At 41.3% G+C, this 19,854-nt stretch overlaps 1 protein-coding gene across 1 annotated transcript in view; it reads right to left on the bottom strand.

The window, feature by feature from the left end:
• FLT3 (fms related receptor tyrosine kinase 3) overlaps positions 1-17,193 on the bottom strand; it is a 76,461-nt gene extending 59,268 nt beyond the window's left edge. Inside the window, exon 1 of the mRNA XM_022574542.3 lies at positions 17,067-17,193. Coding sequence (XP_022430250.1) covers positions 17,067-17,109 — 43 coding nt within the window. The 5' untranslated portion in view covers positions 17,110-17,193. The remainder of the gene's footprint in view (positions 1-17,066) is intronic.
• Positions 17,194-19,854: the final 2,661 nt, after the last annotated feature.

Raw genomic sequence — 19,854 nt, 5'->3', positions numbered from 1 at the left:
ACCGGGGCACGAACCCACGTCCCCCGCATCGGCAGGCGGACTCTCAACCACTGCGCCACCAGGGAAGCCCGATGTTGCGTTTTTTTTTGTTTTTTTTTTTTGTGGTACGCGGGCCTTTCACTGTTGTGGCCTCTCCCGTTGCAGAGCACAGGCTCTGGACGCGCAGGCTCAGTGGCCATGGCTCATGGGCCCAGACGCTCCGCGGCATGTGGGATCTTCTCGGACCGGGGCACGAACCTGCGTCCCCTGCATCGGCAGGCGGACTCTAAACCACTGCGCCACCAGGGAAGCCCCGATGTTGCGTTTTTAATAAGGGTGTGGCAACCCTGCCTTGAGCAAGTCTATCAGAGCCATTTTTTCCAATGGCATCTGCTCACTTCATGTCTTTGTGTCACATTTTGGTAATTCTCACAATACTTCAAACTTTTTTGTTATTATTAATGTTATGATGATCTGTGATCAGTGATTTTTGATGTTACTGCTACAACTCGCTGAAAGCTCAGAAGATGGTTAGCATTTTTAGCAAGAAAGTATTTTTTAATTAAGGTGTGTACACTTTTTTAGACATAATACTATTGCACACTTAGACTACAGCATAGTGTAAACATAACTTTTATATGCAGTGGGACACCAAAAAATTTGTGTGACTCATCTTATTTCAATATTCGCTATATTGTGATGGTCTGGAACTGAACCTGCAATATCTCCAAAGTATGCCTGTAGTCTCTCATGATCCTTTGTATTTCTGTGGTATCAATTGTAATGTCTCCTCTTTCATTTCTAATTTTGAGTCCTCTCTTTTTTTTTTTTATTGGTAAGTCTAACTAAAGGTTAGTCTATTTTGTTTATCTTTTCAAAAAACCACGTCTTAGTTTCATTGATATTTTCTATTTTCTTTTTAGTCTCTATGTTATTTATGCTCTGATCTTTGTTATTTCTTTCCTTCTACTAACCTGGGTTTCATTTGTTCTTTTTCTAGTTCCTTGAAACGTAAAGTTAGGTTGTGCATTTGCACTCTTTATTTTTGTTTAATGTAGATGTTTATTGCTATCAACTTCCCTCTTAGAACTGTTTTTGTTGCATCCTATAAATTTGTTTTTTTTGCGGTACACAGGCCTCTCACTGCTGTGGCCTCCCCTGTTGTGGAGCACAGGCTCCGGACACGCAGGCTCAGCAGCCATGGCTCACGGGCCCAGCCGCTCCGCGGCATCCGGGATCTTCCCAGACCAGGGCACGAACCCGTGTCCCCTGCATCGGCAGGCGGACTCTCAACCACTGCGCCACCAGGGAATCCCTGTTTAGTACTTTCTTAAACTCTCTCTCTCTCCATGCAAATTCTTACTTTATTCATGCATTGTTTTCCTGACCTCAGTGAGCATCTTTATGACCATTATTTTGAACTCTTTACAGGTAAATCACTTATCTCCATTTCACTGGGGTTTGTTTCTGGAGTTTTATCTTGTTCTTCTGTTTGGAACACACTCCTTTCTTTCTTCATTTCCCTTAATTCTCCATGTTGGTTTCTGTGAATTAGATAAAACAGCCATATCCTCCCAGTATTCACAGAGTGGTCTCTTGTAGAAGATAAATCTTATCTTTCAGCCCAGGCTTAGCTCTTGGTTGTCTCTCAAATTGCCTTCTTTGTGCTTATTGTCTCCCAGTTGTGAGGGGGTACCATGACTTGTCAGTGTACCAAAGGGGAGGGTCTCAGTCAGCACCTAGAGGCACAGTGATGGGAAGCTGGATGTTCAGGCAGTGGCAAGCAGACCTCTTTCAGGGAGAGAATGGGAGCTAGTGTTTCTGTCTGCTCTCTCTGCACTGAGCCATACAGGATAGCCAGTTAATAACTGTTTCTTTGTTTGCTACAGTCCAGTGGGGCCCACAAATGCAAGACCTGCTGGCCACCAGATCAAGGGGGTGTATCCTCTGCATGGCAGTCACAAAGGCCAGGGTTCTAGATATGTGCAAAAGCTCCTTTCAGAGAGATATCAGAGGGGGGATGTGTAGATGGTGCTTCCAGCCTCCCCAGTCTCAGGCAGAATTGCAGTCAGTTCCTAGATGTATGTTAAATTAGGAGTCTGACCCTCAGGTTGAAAGTAGGCCTCTTTAAAAACAAACAACCCAATCAAAAAATGGGAGAAGACTTAAATAGACATTTCTCCAAAGAAGACATACAGATGGCCAACAGACACATGAAAATATGCTCAACATCGCTAATTATTAGAGAAATGCAAACCAAAACCACAATGAGGTATTACCTCACACTAGTCAGAATGGCCATCATCAAAGAGTCTACAAATAATAAATGCTGGAGAGGGTGAGGAGAAAAGGGAACCCTCTTGCACTGTTGGTGGGAATGTAAATTGATACAGCCACTATGGAGAACAGTATGGAGGCTCCTTAACAAACTAAAAACAGAGGGAATTCCCTGGTGGTCCAGTGGTTAGGACTCCATGTTTCCACTGCCGGCGGCCTGGGTTCTATCCCTGGTCAAGGAGCTAAGATCCCGCAAGCTGAGTGGAGCAGCTAAAAAAAAAAAACAACTTAAAAATACAGCTACCATACGATCCAGCTATCCCACTCCTGGGCACATATCTGGACAAAACTCTAATTCAAAAAGATACATGCACCCCAATGTTCATAGCAGCACTATTCACAACAGCCAAGACATGGAAGCAACCTAAGTGTCCACTGGCAGATAAGTGGATAAAGAAGATGTGGTACATATATACAATGGAATATTTCTCAGCCATAAAAAAGAATGAAATAATGCCATTTGCAACAACATGGATGGACCTAGAGATTATCATACTAAGTGAAGTCAGAGAAAAACAGAGAAAGACAAATATCATATGTATCACTTATATGTGGAATCTAAAAGTATGATACAAATGAACTTATTTACAAAACAGAAACAGACTCACAGACATAGAAAACAAACTCACGGTTACCAAAGTGGAAGGAGGGGCATGGATAAATTAGGAGCTTGGGATTAACAGATACATACTACTATATATAAAACAGATAAATGACAAGGTCCTACTGTATAGTAGAGGGAACTGCATTCATTACCTTGCAATAACCTATAATGGAAAAAAATTTGAAAAAGAATATGTATATACTTACAGGTATAACTGAATCACTTTGCTGTACACTAGAAACTAATACAACATTGTAAACCAACTATATACTTCAATAAAATTTTTTTTAAAAAAACAGGCCTCTTTAAGGGAGAAACTGGGAGAAGGACGTTTATGTCTGTTGCCTCGGCCCAGAGGCTCAGGTATAGTCATAATGAGTCCTTGCAAACCTTTACAAACTGTTTCTTTGTTTGCTAGATTCTGGTGGGTCTCATGGACATAAGCCCCACTGACTTTCAGAGCCAGGTGTTTTGGGGGCCTGTCCCTCAGATGGAAGTCCTAATAGTAGGAACACTAGATGCCGGGTCCAAACCCTTCGCTCCTCAGGGAGAACATTAAAGTTGTGAGTTCCTTACCAATTGCATGTTGCTGTGCTGGGGGCTGGACTTATGGCAAGATTGTGTCTCAGTCTTTTCTATCCATTTAAATTTTTTTTTTTTCTCATTTGCCTGATGTGTAAGAGTTGCTTAGCTGGTTTCCGGATTTCCTTCAGAAGGAACTGTTCCACGTGTAGCTGTAGATTTGGTGTGTCCATGGGAGGAGGTGAGTTCAGGAGCTTCCTTCACAGTCATCGTCGAGTTTTTAAAAAATGTATCTTCTGGATACAAGTCCTTCATCAGATATGTAATTGACAAATATTTGCTACGAACCTGTGACATGTCTTTTGAAGACCTGAAACTCGATCTTGAAGATGTCCAATTTATCAGTTTTTCTTTTATGGATTATGCTTTTGGTTTTGTAACTAAAAAAATCTTGGTCCAATATAAGGTTAGAAAGATTTTCCCCTAGGAGTTTTACAGTTTTAGGTTTTACATGTAGGTTTTTACATTTACATTTTAGTTTTAAATTTAGGTCTATGATCCATTTTGAGTAAACTTTTTATATGGTATGATACATGAATCACAGTTGTTCATATGACTGTATTTGCAAATGAGTATCTAATTGTTTCAGCACCATATATTGAAAGATTATGATTTCTCCACTGAATTGCCTCTAAACTTCCATCAAAAATAAATTGATTGCATATTTCTGATTTATTGCTGGAATTCCTATACTTTTCCACTGATCTATTTGTCTATCTTGGTGCCAATTCCGCATTGTCTTATTATTGCTTTATAATAAGCCCTGAAATCAAGTATTATTAATATTCAAACTTTGTTCTTTTTTTCAAAGTTGTTTTGGGTATTCTAGGTCTCTTTCATTTCCATATGAATTTTAGAATAAGCTTGTCAATTTCTGCAAAAAGTTCTGCAGGGATTTTGACAGGAATTGTATTGAATCATTAGATTGATTTGGGCAAAACTGACATTTTAGCAATATTGAGTCATACCGTACATAAACATTGTATATATCCTTTTATTTAGGGCTCCTTTAATTTCTCTTAGCAATGTTTTGGAGTTTTCAGTGTACAGATCTTGTCTATCTTTATCCCTATTTCATATTTTTGTGCTGTTTTATATTTTTCACTTCAATTTCTGATTGTTACAGAAGCACAATTTATTTTTCTACACTAAACCTGTAACACGCAAACTTACAGAATTTGCTTATTAGTTATCGTTACTTTTTTGTAGGTTCCATAGGATTTTATACGTATATGATTAATGTCATCTGCAAATAGACAGTTTTACTTCTACCTTTCCAATATGGATGCCTTTTCCTTGCCTTATTACACTGGCTAGAATCTCCAGTACAATGTTGAAAAGAGGTAGTAAGAATCGATATTCTTGCCTTATTTCTAATCTTAGGATAAAATACTTAGTCATTTGATGTTAAGTATGATGTTAGCTAAGTGTTTTTCACTCACTTTAGTTTGAGGAGAATCATTTCTATTCCTAGTTTGCTGGGAAATTTTATCAGGAATGGATGTTAAATTTTGTCAAAGGCTTCTTCTGTATCTATTGAGATAATCATACAGGTTTGTTTTTGTTTTTTAATGGCTTTTTTTTTTTATTCTGTGAATATGGTGAACTACATTGATTCATTTGCAAATATTAACCAACCTTGACTTCCTGGAATAAACACCGATTAGACATATATTATCTTTTGTATACACTGTTTTTTTGTTTTTTGGGGTTTTTTTGCGGTAGGCGGGCCTCTCACCATCGTGGGCGAAGGCTCAGCGGCCATGGCTCATGGGCCCAGCCGCTCCGCTGCATGTGGGATCTTCCCGGACCGGGGCACGAACCCGTGTCCCCTGCATTGGCAGGCGGACTCTCAACCACTGTGCCACCAGGGAAGCCCATGTATACACTGTTGAATTCGATTTGCTAAAGGGTTGCTAAGAATTTTTGCATTTATTTTCATGGCAATTATTGGTCTGCAGGTTTGTTTTTGTTTTTTGCTTGTAATGTCTTTTTCTGGTTTTGGTATCAAAGTAAAGCTGGCCTCATAGAATGTGTTGAGAAGTATTATCTTCTCTTAAATTTTCTGGAAGAATCTGTGCAGTATTGGTATTATTTCCTCTTTAAATACTTGGTAGATTCCCCAGTGAAGGCATGTGCTCCAGTAACTTTCATTGTGGGAATATTTTAACCACAAATTCAATTTATTAACGGACATAGCATTATTTAGGTTATCAATTTTTCCTGGATAGCTTTGGTAGTATGTGTCTTGCAAGGAATTTTTTCCATTAAATGTTAAGTTGTCGAAGTATAAAGTTGTTAATAATATTTCCATATTATCCTTTTAATATCTATAGATTCTGTAGTGGTGTTGCCTCTCTTACTCCTGATATTAGAAATTTGTGTCCTTTTTCCCCCTGATCGATTTGGCTATAGAGGTTTAGCAATTTTATTGATATTTTATTGCTCTTGGCTGCACTGATTTTCTCCCTTTTTCTCTATTTAATTGATTTTCACTCTGATCATGTGCGCTTCCTTTGTTTCTTACATGATTTTTTTTTTTTTTTGGCTGTACCACACGCTAAGAGGAATCTTAGTTCCCCAACCAAGGATCGAACCCATGCCCCCTGCAGTGGTAGCACAGATTCTTAACCACTGGACTGCCAGGGAAGTCCCTTACATGGGGTTTAACTTGTTATTTTTCCCCTCTTGCTTGTGCTTAGATTTGAGATCACTGATTTGAGATCTCTATTCTTTTCTAGTAATTTATAGCAATATAATTTAATGCTGCTAATCATTTAATAATTAATAACTTAATACATTTCCTCTTAAGTACTGCTTTAGAGACATCCCACAAATTCTGATAAATTGCATTTCATTTAGTTCAATATACATTTTCACTTATCTTTTGTTTTCTTCTTTGACCCATGTATTATTTAGAAATGTGTTATTTAGTTTCCAAATATTTAAGGATTTTCCATTTATCTTTCTGTTATTAATTTCTAATTTAATACCATTGTCGTCAAAGGATACACTTTGTATGTCTTGAATCTTTTAAAATTTATGGGGACTTCCCTGGTGGCACAGGAAATTAAGAATCTGCCTGCTAATGCAGGGGACACAGGTTCGAGCCCTGGTCCGGGAAGATCCCACATGCCACGGAGCAACTAAGCCCATGCACCACAACTACTGAGCCTGACCTCTAGAGCCTGTGAGCCACAACTACTGAGCCCGTGTGCCACAACTACTGAAGGCCGCGTGCCTAGAGCCCTTGCCCCACTGCAATGAGAAGCCCCTCACCGCAACAAAGAGTAGCCCCCACTTGCCACAACTAGAGAAAAAGCTTGTGTGCAGCAACGAAGACTCAATACAGCCAAAAATAAAAATGAATAAATAAATTTATTTTTAAAAATAAAAGTAAATAAATAAAGGAATAAAATTTATGGAAGCTTGTTTTATGGTCCAGAATATGGTCTAAATTGATGTGTATTGCATGCAACTGAAAAGAACTTATATTCAGCTGTTAAGTATTCTTTAAAGGTAAATTAGGTCAAGTTGGTTGATACTATTGTTCAAGTCTTCTACATCTTAATGCTTTATTTCTCTTTCTTCTATCAATTACTGAAGGAGTGTTGAACTCTCTGAATTTAATTATGGATTTGTTCATTTCTCCTCACAATTCAATCACATTTTGATCCCTGTATTTTCAAGCTCTGTTATTAGATACGTAAATGTTTAGGAGTTTTATGTCCTCTTGATAAATCAAGCCTTATAGCATTATGAAATGACTTTCCGTCCCTAGTAATATTCTTTGCTCTGAAATATACTGTCTAGTATTTTAGCTTCTCCGGCTTTCTTTTGATTAGTGTTAGCATGCAATTTTTTTCCCTATCCTTCCACTTTTAACCTATTTGTGTCTTCCTATCCAAGTCTGGTTTCATTTAAGAACATTATAGTTGGGTCTTGCTTTTGTTTTTTTTTTTCTTTTTAATAAAATCTGACTACCTCTGCCTTTTAATTGTGATATGTAGATTATTTAATGACATTATTGATACGCTTAGGTTTAAATCTACCATATTATTCTTTGTTTTCTATTTGTCCATCTGTTCTTTTTTCCCCTTTTCCTGTTTTTCTGCCTCCTTTGGGAAGAATTGAGTATTTTTTATGGTTCCACATCATCTCCTTTCTGGGATCATTACCTATAATGCTTTGCTTTTTTATTTTAGTAGTTGCTTTGAGGTTTAGAGTATATGTCTTTATCTTAACGTAGTCTACTTCTACGTGCTCTTATACCACCTCATATATAATATCAGAATACAACAGTATCAGTATATACTTACAATAGTACATTTCCATTTCATCCCTCTTTAGGCTTTGTGCTATTGCTGTCATACAGCATACTTCCACATAAGTTTTAAACCCCCCCAAAATCACTGATATTATTTTTGCTGTAAGTAATCAATTATCTTAACAATTTAAACATTTTTTTTTTAAGTCTTCTATTTTACTCCCTTTGGGTGGTCAAATATACATGTAATTAGAGTTCTTGGAGAGAATGGGGGAAAGGAGGACAGAAGAAAATATTTGATGAAATAATGGAGAAAATTCTTTCTACATCTGATGCAAATGATAGAAGCCCGACAAAACCCAAGTGCATGAATCAGGAAGAAAACTGCAAAAGGTACATTATAATCAAGTTAGTTAAAGCCAATGATAAAGAGAAAATCTTTTTTTTTTAATCGTTGCTAGTAATGACACGTATTCTTAATCAGGTATATCCTGAATCACTTTTTCATCACAACACACATAAATGTCTCATTGTATACATGTAATGTTTTGTATTACACAAGGTATCAGGCTTGTTGAATATTTGCCAACAAAAGGATTTTTTGGCTGAGAAGGAATCCAGACAAGAATGAGAGGTCACTAGTACTTTAAAGACAAAATTGAATTTGCCAACCAACTTTAAAAAAATCAACCTCTTTTAGAGAACCTATAGTATTTTGTCATAGCAAGTAGCCACTTGCAACAAAGTCCCTATTTGGGGCTCATTAAAGGAAGTCTTCATGCTCATTTTTGCCATTGTCTGGGAAAATCTTAAATGCATCCAGAGAAAACAGATACATTCATACAGCAGACTTACATGTATGTTTGACCAACTGAAGTCCTCATGTAGCTCGCTGATTCTCTGTTCATTTTACTTTGACTATTTTCTCTGTTCATTTTGGATAGTTTCTATTGCTGTGCCTTCAAGTTCACCAATCTTTTCTTCTGCAGTATCTAATCTATTAACCCCAACCAGTGTAATTTTAGTTTTCACCTCTGGAAGTTTAATTTGTGTGATTTTTTCATATTTGCTATTTCCCTACTTAACACGTACAAGCTTTCCTCTAGCTTCAGGAACAAAGGAATATAGTTATAACAACTATTTTAATGTTCTTGTCTAGTAATTCTATATTCTATGCCATTTACGGGTCTCCTTTGGACATTTGAGTTTTCTCCTTATTATGGGTTGAATTTTTATCTTTTGTTTGTCTGTTAATTTGTAACAAGATGCCAGACATTGTGAATTTTACCTGCTGTCAGATACTTCTGTGTTCTGTTAAATATTCTTGAACTTTTTTCTGAGATGTAGTTAAGTTCACTGTAAACACTTGATCCCTTCAAGTCTTGCTTTTAAGCTTGGTTAGGTGAGACCAGAGCAGTGTTTAGTACAGAGCTAATTTTTCTCCACTAGTGGACTTCATCAAAACTAATAACTTCTGTTCTTCAAAGGACACAGTTAAAAAAATGAAAAGACAAGCCACAGGATGGGAGAAAATATTTTCAAAACAAACAACCTGATAAAAAACAGGCAAAAGACTTTAGGAGACACTTCATCAAACAAAACATAGCATGACAATTAAGCACACAAAAAGGTGATCAACATCATTAGTCATTAGGGAAATGCAAATTTAAACCACAATGACATGTTGCTACACCTGTTAGAAATGTTCAAAAACAAAACCAAAAACACTGACCATACCAAGTTATGACAACGATTTTGAGCAACTGTACATGCACTTTGAAAAGCTGGCACCTTCTCATAAAGCTGAATATTCACTTAGCATACATTCCAGTGATACAACACCACTCCTAAGATATTTACCCAAGAGAAATGAAAACCTATGCTCACACCAAGACTTATGTTCAAATATTTATAGTGGCTTTATTCATAATTGCCAGAAACTAGAAGCAAACTCAGGAACTTCAGCTGGTTAGTGGATAAACAAACTTTGGCACATCCATACCACGGAATACTACACAGCAATAGAAAGGAAAAAAGATCTGATATACATAACAACATGGATTAATCTCAAATAATTACACTATGTGAAAGAAACAGACTCAAAAGTCTATATACCGTAAAATCCCACTTATATGACATTCTGGAAAATTTGGGGAAAATGATAGGGACAAAAAAAGAGATAACTAGTTGCCGGGGTTGGGGATGGGCATCAGGGTTGACTACAAAGGGGCATAAGGGCAGTTCTGGGGGAAATGGAAATGTTCTGTGTCTTGATAGTGGTGGTAGTTATGTGACTGTATGTGTTGGTTAAACTCATAGAGCCATACAGTAAAAAGGGTAAAGTTTGTTATATAAAAAGTATACCTCAATAAATCTGACTTTTTAAAAAGCCAAAGGAAGAATTTGCCCCCACTGATATTAAGGCTGTTTCTAAGAATCCGTTCCAAAACCCTGGTGGCACTTCCCAGAGTCTCGTTCCAAACATATCCTGAGCAATGAGGACAACTTCATTTGTTTGTTTGTTTTATTTTCTTGTCACACTGCGCGGTACGCGGAACTTCCCTGACCAGGGATCGAACCCGTGCTCCCTGCAGTGGAAGCCTGGAGTCTTAACCACTGGCCCACCAGGGAAGTCCAAGGACAACTTTAGAATCGGAAGAGAGCTCCTGAGGGGTGGTGGGGGGATAAGTGGAGAAAGAAATTTGGCACTCATCTAAAATAAAATTTTAGGTAAAAGTAAAGTCTACTCCACTGAAAAAGTGATGGTTTTAGACATTATAAAACAAATCAGAGAATGTCAGGACACTTCACTGTCAAATCCTCCAAGTCAAGTCTGCTGTGAGGCAGAGAACCGGGTAAGACTTGAAGATCTGAGTTCCAAGTCCAGCTTTGAGTTACCTGCTGTGATAACCCTGGATTTCAGCAAGTCGTTTAACCTCTTTGGGCCCCACTTTCCTCACTTGGTAAAAGAGGGCAGCAGACCATGGTATAATGAATATATTTGGTCTTAGTCCTGATTCCACAAAGCTCCTAAAATCCTGGAATTCCCTGAGGGATAGGAGTGTCTGTTGTTATTCATCATGGACCCCTTCTGGGCACTCCAGAGTTTATGCTAACAAGGCAGCTTAGGGTGGGGCCCCTCTGTAGCCTCAGGATGGGGCTGATCACAAGAAAGATCCAGAGATTGTGTGCTCTTCCTTAGACCTGGGGAGCTCTCATCCTTGCCAGTCAGTCTATGCTCTTTCTCTGTAAATTCCCATGATATTAACTACAGTCTATTTGCTCAGGAGTTCCAAATTCATACCTCCTGTGTATATGGCTGTATGTCTGGGTGGCCCCCAGGAACCTTACTCTCAGACTGAACTCCCTGTTTTCCTTCCTAAACCTACTCCCTCCCCACCCCCACCCCGACAGTGCCAGCACACCCACTGTCACCAAATCCAGAAACCCAGAAGTCATTTTCGACTCCTCCCTCCCCACTACTTCCCATCATCCAGGCAGCTGCCAAACCTTGACATTTTAACCTCCTGATAATCCCCAAATCTCTCCGCAGCTCTGCATCTCTATTACCATTGCCCTAATTCCAGTCCTTGTTTGTCTCTGGCCTGGACTACTGCCAACAGCTTCCTAGCTGCCATGTTCCTTGCCATGTTCCTGTCTGCCTGACACGCATCCTTGACACAGACCCCAAAAATGTCGTTCTAAAATACACATCGAGCATCTCCCTCAAACCCCTCGACAACCTACAGCACTGGTCCTTACCACTTGAATCACGAATCTCACTGAAAAATCTGATGAAAGCAATTAACCTTCACACACACATACACACACACCCCGTGAAGGATGCAACGGACCCCCTGAATTCCATCCAGAGACTCTTGGACCACATGATAATATCCAAGTCCTTTATCACATCACTAAAACACTCCTTACACATCACACACGGAGCCTCTGGTAACCCTGAATTTTTTTTTTTAAGAAAGCTACCCATTGAACAGGCTTCAATTTTCTAAGTCACAACTTTTTTTTTTTTTTTTTTTTAATATTTACTTATTTATTTATCTTTGGCTGCATTGGGTCTTCGTTGCTGCGCACGGGCTTTCTCTAGTTGTGGCGAGCGGGGGCTACTCTTCGTTGCGGTGCGTGGGCTTCTCATTGCGGTGGCTTCCCTTGTTGCGGAGCACGGGCTGTAAGAGCGCGGGCTCAGTAGTTGTGGCTCACAGGCTTAGTTGCTCCGCAGCATGTGGGATCTTCCCAGACCAGGGATTGAACCTGTGTCCCGTGCATTGGCAGGCAGATTCTCAACCACTGCGCCACCAGGGAAGACCCTCACAACTTTTTAAATGAGGGCTCCTCTATCCTCAGACATTGTGCCTCAGTAACAAGGATGGAATTACAGTTTCTGTCTACCCTGTGTTTCTGACCTCTGTACCATTTTTCTCACTGTCCTATTTGCCTGGAATGTCCTGATCCTCCCCTTTCCCTATCAAGTCTTACCTTTCTAATCAGGGGTCTGGCATCATCTCCTGTTGGAGGTCTTGCCTTATTTTCTCAGTCTGCATTAGAGGCTCAGCCTCGGTGCTTATTTCTAAAATTACTCTGCAATTTTCCTTTTACATGCCTTTTCTTTTTACATGCCTACCCTTTCCCACCAATGCCCCTAACATTAGACCGAGCAGGAACCAGGACTGTCTGGCGCCTACTGGACTACACTACTCCCAAGGGTCTAAGAAGGCAAGGAGGAAAATCCTGTGACTCTAAATCCTGATGCTTTCTTCTGCAAAGCACCTGCCTAGCCAGGGAAGCAGCTGCACTTTACAGGTATTAACTGATGAAGGAGTAAGACACTGCTTATCTCCTTTTCTCAGATGAGGAACTTAAGTGTAGAGGCATTCCCTGCCAGAATAAAGAATTCATGTTTCCTAACTGTGTGGCTAGTCCTGCCTGACATATTCACCTGCATCACTTCCAAGAACTGAATCCCTAACATTGGGAACATCGTAACTCGAGTAGCAAAGCAGCTGAAGACTGAATTCCGTGGATATCTTAAAATCAAAACACAATGGTTTAAAGACATGATGACAATATCCTGTTTTAAAGTAGACTGTAAATAATTTTACGGAGGATTCTTGGCTACCAATCGACCTACAATGACAGCAGTGAAAAAATATTTTTACTGTTTAACCTAAAAAATAACAATAGTTCCTCTTTTAGGATCTTATGCAATTCCTCTAGCCACAAAAGAACACTGTGTGTGTACTTTATATTATTTTTAACTTTCCTCTACATGTGTCGGGACCCATCGAACAGAATTGCATGATTCCAACTAACGACCATCGGAGTTCTACAAAGAGTTCCAGCCACAGGGGTAATTCAATCACTTACGTGTAAAGCTCACAGACCCCCAAAAGACAGAAAAACCTTTGGCCACACAAACATGGCTACCTAACTAAGAAGTAGCTAAGGCTTTTTTAGAAATCTTGATGGAAAAATACTAAGATCACAAAGTCACCTGATGAAAACCAAAAGCTCTATTCAGGCAAACCATCTACTGCGAGATTCACAAGACTTTGCTATTTCAGAGTGAATAAAGGATGGAGCATAGTGGCGAGACCAAGCTAAGCAAATTACAAAGCAGGCCAAGCGAATTTTCAGCCCCTCAATTTCCCCTCTGCAAATTCTTATTCCTGTCCTCTCCAAGATCCCTTTCAAAATAAAGAAAAATGATAAAATACCATACTTTTGAGATTATTTGTTTTGCCCAAATCAGAATCTCGACTCAAAGATTAAGGCTATATCTGGTGGCTACTTGGGGATCCAGCAAGATAGCAATCTTGAACACTGACTGGTAAGGGCTCTTGTCACATTGCTTTGTGAGTTTCCTTAGAGAATGACCAGATGGGGGGAATAAAAAGAACTGTGGAGAAAGTCAAGAAGCTGAGCTCTCCTGTGGGCTTCTCAGCTGAGCAGGGATACTCCCTGGGGAGTAAAATGCGGTCCACAAATTTGTTCCAAGAACCATTTGGAAAATTACTTCTTCCTAGGACCTAAAAAAAAAATAAAGGGCCATGTTGCACCCTGGAACAGCTCATTTGTTTTATTTTAAATGGAAGAGCCGTTGCTTTCCCACAACCGTTGAACACAGTATATCCATGTTTAAGTAGTTTTAGGGGACGACAGCCCTGGGATTCCTATTGTGACCTGGTCAAAGCTTCCTTCGCTGAAGCATGCTGGTTTTCATCCACAGACATTTAGCGATCACGATAAATGTGTTGGAAGGTTTAACTCATTGAAAGCAAGCTCCGTGCTGAAATGTGTTCTTGGGGAAAGGCGATGAGCACGCATGTTTAAAATAGAACGGAATTAACTATTTATATGTAAGTTCTCCCCTCCCCATCTCTTTCATCTTGGTACTCCCATGCGCCTAGCACTGAAATAGGTATTCAATAAAAGTTTGTCAAATAAAAAAATTCTTCCTCATGCAGGCTTCCTCTTCTTCTTTCTTAAGTCTTTCCTGGAATATAAGTAAGTCTTCCTCCCCCCACAATTAATGTCTCGTCATTACCTGACTTTTTTCAGTCAAACAACAGGAGACGTCAATAACACCACCAACAAAATCTTTACTGATAACTAAGAATTAATGAAAGTGTCTTTTTAGTTATAAAATGTAGAGCCAAGTAGTTCATAATTAAACCTAAGAGGATAATTCACTACAGATCCATGTGAAGTACCCAAGAAGAAATGAATAGCCAAATCTAAATTGGTATGATGGTAACAATTAGAACCAAGACTTTTAGGATCGAAGGGGACCTTAACACCAGGTCACCAAGTCTGGTGTCCCATCCAATTCAAACCAATCTTTGCATAGCATCCCTTCCCTCCTCCTCCTCCTGAATCGGTCCCCTGTAGGCTACCAGCTCACAAGAAGGCAAATAGTTAAGACAAGCAGCAAGGGCAAAGGATGCCAACTAAGATGTATAGGTCAAAGCTCTGAATGGAATTTTCTGACACTAATGAGAGAAATAGTTGTCAGTTACTGAAATATTGAAATCCTCCTCCTAGCCACGATCAACACAGAATGCAGCTAAGGCCATGGAGAGTGCGTGTCCGTTCTTTAAATGCTACTTAGAAAACCTCATCATTATTTATGAAAGGCAGAGCTTACAATATAAGGGAAATGGGGATGGCATCCAAAAATTCAAGGAATGTAAAGCTTTTAAACATTTAAAGTCCTCATTTTTAAGCTTCTCACTTTGTGCTTCTTCATTCAAGAAAATCTGTAATAGCAAGTATTGGCAAAGATGTGAAGAACCGGAGCTCCCATACACTGCTAGTGGGAATGTAAATTGGTAAAACCACTTTGGAAAACTGTTTGACAGTACCTACCCAAACTGACATATGCCTTCCCTTATAATCCAGGAATTAGACCTGAGGGTATCAAAGAGAAATGGGTGTTCCTGTCCCCCCAAAACATGTAAAAGAATATTCACAGCTGTGTTACGTTTCATTACACAAAATTGGAGACAATCAAAATGTTCTTCAACAACAATGGATAATTAAATTGTATAATCTATTCATACTAAGGAATAGCACCTAGCAATGGGAAAAACAACAACACTGCTACTAAGAACAAGGTTGGATCTCATAATCACAACGTTGAGTGAAAAAAGCTGGACATTAAAAAAAAACATAATGATTTGGTTTACACGAAGTTCAAAAAACAGGCAAAACCATGGTAACAGAAGTCACAATAGTGGCTACCTTTGGGGGGTATAATCTGAGAGGGGGCGGAGTTAGAAGTGCTCTGTGTCTTGATCGGATAATGGTTACGCGGTTACACAAACACTAATGGGGTTGTACTATTAAGATGTGTGCATCTTTGCTTTATGTGAATTATACCTAATTTAGAAAAATCTGGAGAGAGATGTAGGAATTTCTGAGATTGTCCCTAAATATAAAAGAATTCAATGCAGCTTAACTATAGTTTCATGTACTGATGTTTATACTTTCCGAAAGCCTTTGTATGCTGCTGAAAAATCCACTTACTACTAATGTTATACATAACAGAAAGCTAACTTTTTGTAACAGACTCTGAAAAACATATTGTACCATACATTTGAAATGTACATATTTCCCAATTAACGAAGATGTTCAGGAAATGCAAGATGTTTTTCCACTCTTTTCCCCCTTCTGTTACATTTTTTAAATCTATAATTCTGAATTATTTGAAACAAAATCTATTGGAAATAATTCCTGCACGTCCATACTGCAAGTATTTTATGTACCACAGAGGATTCAAGAAAGACTGCTAGAATTTTGGAGCTGGAGGAGTCACAGCCAGACTCCTTCACTGGACAGAGCACAATGCCGGGGCCGGGGACAGTGAGGGCTGGTCCCCCAAGGGTGCAGAACTAGGACCGGGACCTAGAGCCTCCCTGGCTCCCAAGACCCTGTCTCCTTCACCCTAAACGCAAATCAACCCTCTAGTTTTTTCCAGATAGATGAACTGGATCTAAAGGGTGGTTTTTTTTTTGTTTTTTGTTTTTCCAGTAACAACTGTGCTACCCAGAATATTTGGGAACAGTCAGCTGAGTCCTTGAAAAGCCCCTTGGGGTTTAATGCCGGGATAAAAATCGAGTACAGGAGGAGGGGGTAGCTAGTATTTTAAGATGTAAATCCCGTTTGCATAACATTTCCAAAGTAACTATTCATTGATCCAACTGACATTCGGCGGGTAGGGGGTCGTTACCCGAGATGACTCGCTTTGGGGGGGAAAGCGGGCGCATCTTCCCATCAGAGTTCACTCCCTAAATCAAAACCTCAAAAGAAGAGTTAAAGACGCCACCCAGGAGTCTACGGTAGCCCGGGTCGGTGCAGGCGAGGTCCCGGCCCCCCGGCGCCCAGCTCGGGGCCGCAGACTCGGGCTGCCGGCCCACTACCCGGGCGCGCGGGCCGAGCGGACAGCCAGAGAGGCTGGCGGGGCGGCCGCGGCCCCGGCCCCGGGCAGCGCTTCGGCGAGGCCGCCTGCGGGGTCGGGGTCGCCGGTGGGTACCGCGGCCCGAGTCGGAGCGGCGACGCGAGAGGAGGGGGAGGAGGACGCGGGGTGGGCCAGGCCGGGGCCGCGGGCGGGTTCTGGGCGATCCTGGAGGGCGCGAAAGAGGGGAGGGGCGCGGGAGCGAGGGAAGGAGCGGGGCGGGGAGGCGCGCGGCGGCGGGGACGGAGGAGGCGCGCGCCCGGTCCCCGCGCGGGGTGGGGGCCGGGGGCCGCGGGGGCTCGAGCGGGCGAGCGGGGCCTTACCGAGCAGCGGCAGCCGGCCGCCGAGGCGCGCCAACGCCGGCATGGCCTCCCGAGCCCGGGGTCCCCAGGCCGCGCCGGCGCAGCCCTGCGATGCCGCCCTCAGCGGCGCGCCCCGCGCTGCAGGTGGCTCGCTTAAGGATGCGCGTCACCGACCGCAAATTCCCTCGGACTGGTGCAAAGTAGACGGGGGGGAGGATCCCTCTCCCCAGCGGCAGGGGCTGTGCCGGGGCGCCGGTGCCTGGCGCAGCGCTGCGGCCGAGCCCACGTGCCCACCGTGGTCCGCAGCCCGAGCTCCGCGGCGCCCGGGGCCCCCCGACTGTGGCGGGGGAGACTGGGCGCGGTTCCGCCAGGGAAGTCGCAGGGGCTCCGCGGCTCCGGCTGGGGAGGAGGCACGGCCAGAGCTGTCTGGCCCCCGGGCGTCCCAGAACCCTCTGGTTCGGGTCCCGGAGCGTGGGGACTCTTCAGGGAGCCATGCAATCGCGCGCGGGGGGCTTTGAGGCCGCAGGATGGGAGCTACATCCGCGCCACACGCGGACGCCTCTGGCTGGCGCGCAGGCGAGCAGAGGGTCGGGGCCCACGCCCGGTGGATCCTAACTGCGGACCGATTTTCTTTGTCTCCCCCTCCATCTCCTAGGATGCCCAGGACGCTGTCCACAGCGGCAGCGAGAAAAACAGGCTCGGTTTCAATGTCAACCAAGGCAATCACGGAGGCTAAAAACCAGCCATAGAAACAAAAGCAGAACACACAGTGCATCCCAGGGGATGTTTTGAATTAACCATCCCGTAATTCTTGTTCTTCATCACATAATATTTCAAGTTGAAATTATTTTCATGGCAATAATTTGAAGATTGGAAAGCCATGGATGCCGGCTCTGATTCTTCCCTTAACCAGCCCTTGACCTTCCCAAGCACTTGTTCCCTCAGAGTCCCAGTTTACTCACCTGTAAGTGAGCACAGTAGATCACATGGTTTATAATGTGTCTCCAGGTTCTAGGAATTCCATGCTTTTAATTATTTTAATCATGTTCTAATCAAGCGTGATAATTGACTGCACGTTCTCGGCCGTACAATCCTTTTCCTCAGCTGTAGTCTAGAGTAGGATAATTTTCTCCCCTAGAGCATAAGAGAAACTTTAAAAGTGGTGTAGCCACTATGGAAAACAATGTGACAATTTCTCCAAAAATTAAAAATAGAATTACCATATGATCCAGCAATTGCACTTCTGGGTATATACCCAAAAGAATTGAAAGCAGGTTAATGAAACGATATCTGTACACCCATATTCATACCAACAGTTTTCACAATACCCAAAGGGTGGAAGCAACCCAGATGTCCATCCACAGATGAATGGATAAACAAAATCAGCTGAATAGATAAACAAATATGGTATATACATACAATTGGACTGTTATTTAGCCTTAAAAAGGAAGGAAATTCTGCACATGCTACAACATGGATGAACCTTGAGGACATGTTAAGTGCAATAAACCAGCCACAAAAACACAAACGCTGTGATTCTACCTATGTAAGTTGCCTAGAGTAGTCAACTTTGTAGAGACGGAAAGAGTGGTTGGGTTGGGACTGGGGTCTGGGGAGAGGGGGGATGGAGAGTTGTTGTTTGGTGGGGCCAGAGTTTCAGTTTTGCAAGATGAAGAGGGTTCTGGGGATCGGTTGCAATGTGCATGTATTTAACACAACTGTACACTTAAAAACGGTCAAGATGGTAAATTTTATGTTACGTGCATTTTTACCTCAATGAAAAGTAAAAAAAAAAAAATTTTTTTTTAAGCACCTACCTTAGGTTAGACAGAGCTAGAGAAAGAAATGTTGAGTTCAGTGAGACATGAACACATAAAAGCAGTGAGGCAGGCTGGTGATGGGAAGAAAAGTGGGCTAGCAAGCCTTCCAATTGCCAAGATCTAAGGCATTACCTTTCATTTACAGCTTGATTACTGCTTTCAAAGAAACTAATGATTACAAGTTTGAAACATATCAGCTTGGGTGGAGCACTGTTCAAGGACACAAAATCAATTCAAAATTTATTGCTGCGTTTCCAAAGAATCTTAGACATAAGGCAGAAAGCTGTGAGGAGAGGTAGTAAAAGGGGAGAAATAAGAATGGTTTCTATGTACTCTTGATTTTCCCTGGAAATTGGTGGAGAAAAATAATTCTAGAAAGAGCAAATTTTATGGACTGAAACATTTTGGAGTATGAGGTATAGGCTAACATTGTTTTAAATTTTATTTATTTTATTTTTTAAAAATTTATTTTATTGAAGTATAGTTGATTTGTAATGTTGTGTTAATTTCTACTGTACAGCAAAGTGACTCAGTTATACATATATATATATACATTCTTTTTTCATATTCTCTTCCATTATGGCTTATCACAAGATAGCGAATATAGTTCCCTGTGCTCTACAGTAGGACCTTGTTTTTCCATTCTATATGTAGTAGTTTGCATCTACTAATCCCAAACTCCCAACCCATCCCTCCCCCACCCCTCCTCCCCCTAGGCTAACATTTAGAAGGTGAGGTGATGCCCATCATTCCTGGAAGTGTGCCGAGAGCCATATCTAATATGATACCTAATTTATTTGTCACAGCAACACTCTAAGGAAGGTAGCCCTACATTATCTGGAGCCCTAGGTTGTTCGTCTAGTTATGCACACCCTCGTGTAAAATTTTGGTTCCAGAGCTCGTGGCAAGAAGCAACCAGGAGGAATGAGATGAAAGAAGAAACGGAAGAAAGAAGAGTAAGTTTGTTTCTGGGTTGAATGGAGGGTCTT

This window comes from Delphinapterus leucas, chromosome 18 (assembly GCF_059928025.1).
Source record: "Delphinapterus leucas isolate spDelLeu-1000000601 "Yukka" chromosome 18, BTC_Dleu_Yukka2, whole genome shotgun sequence".
Taxonomy (NCBI): Eukaryota; Metazoa; Chordata; class Mammalia; order Artiodactyla; family Monodontidae; genus Delphinapterus; species Delphinapterus leucas.
This window is presented reverse-complemented; position numbering and strand designations above follow the sequence as displayed.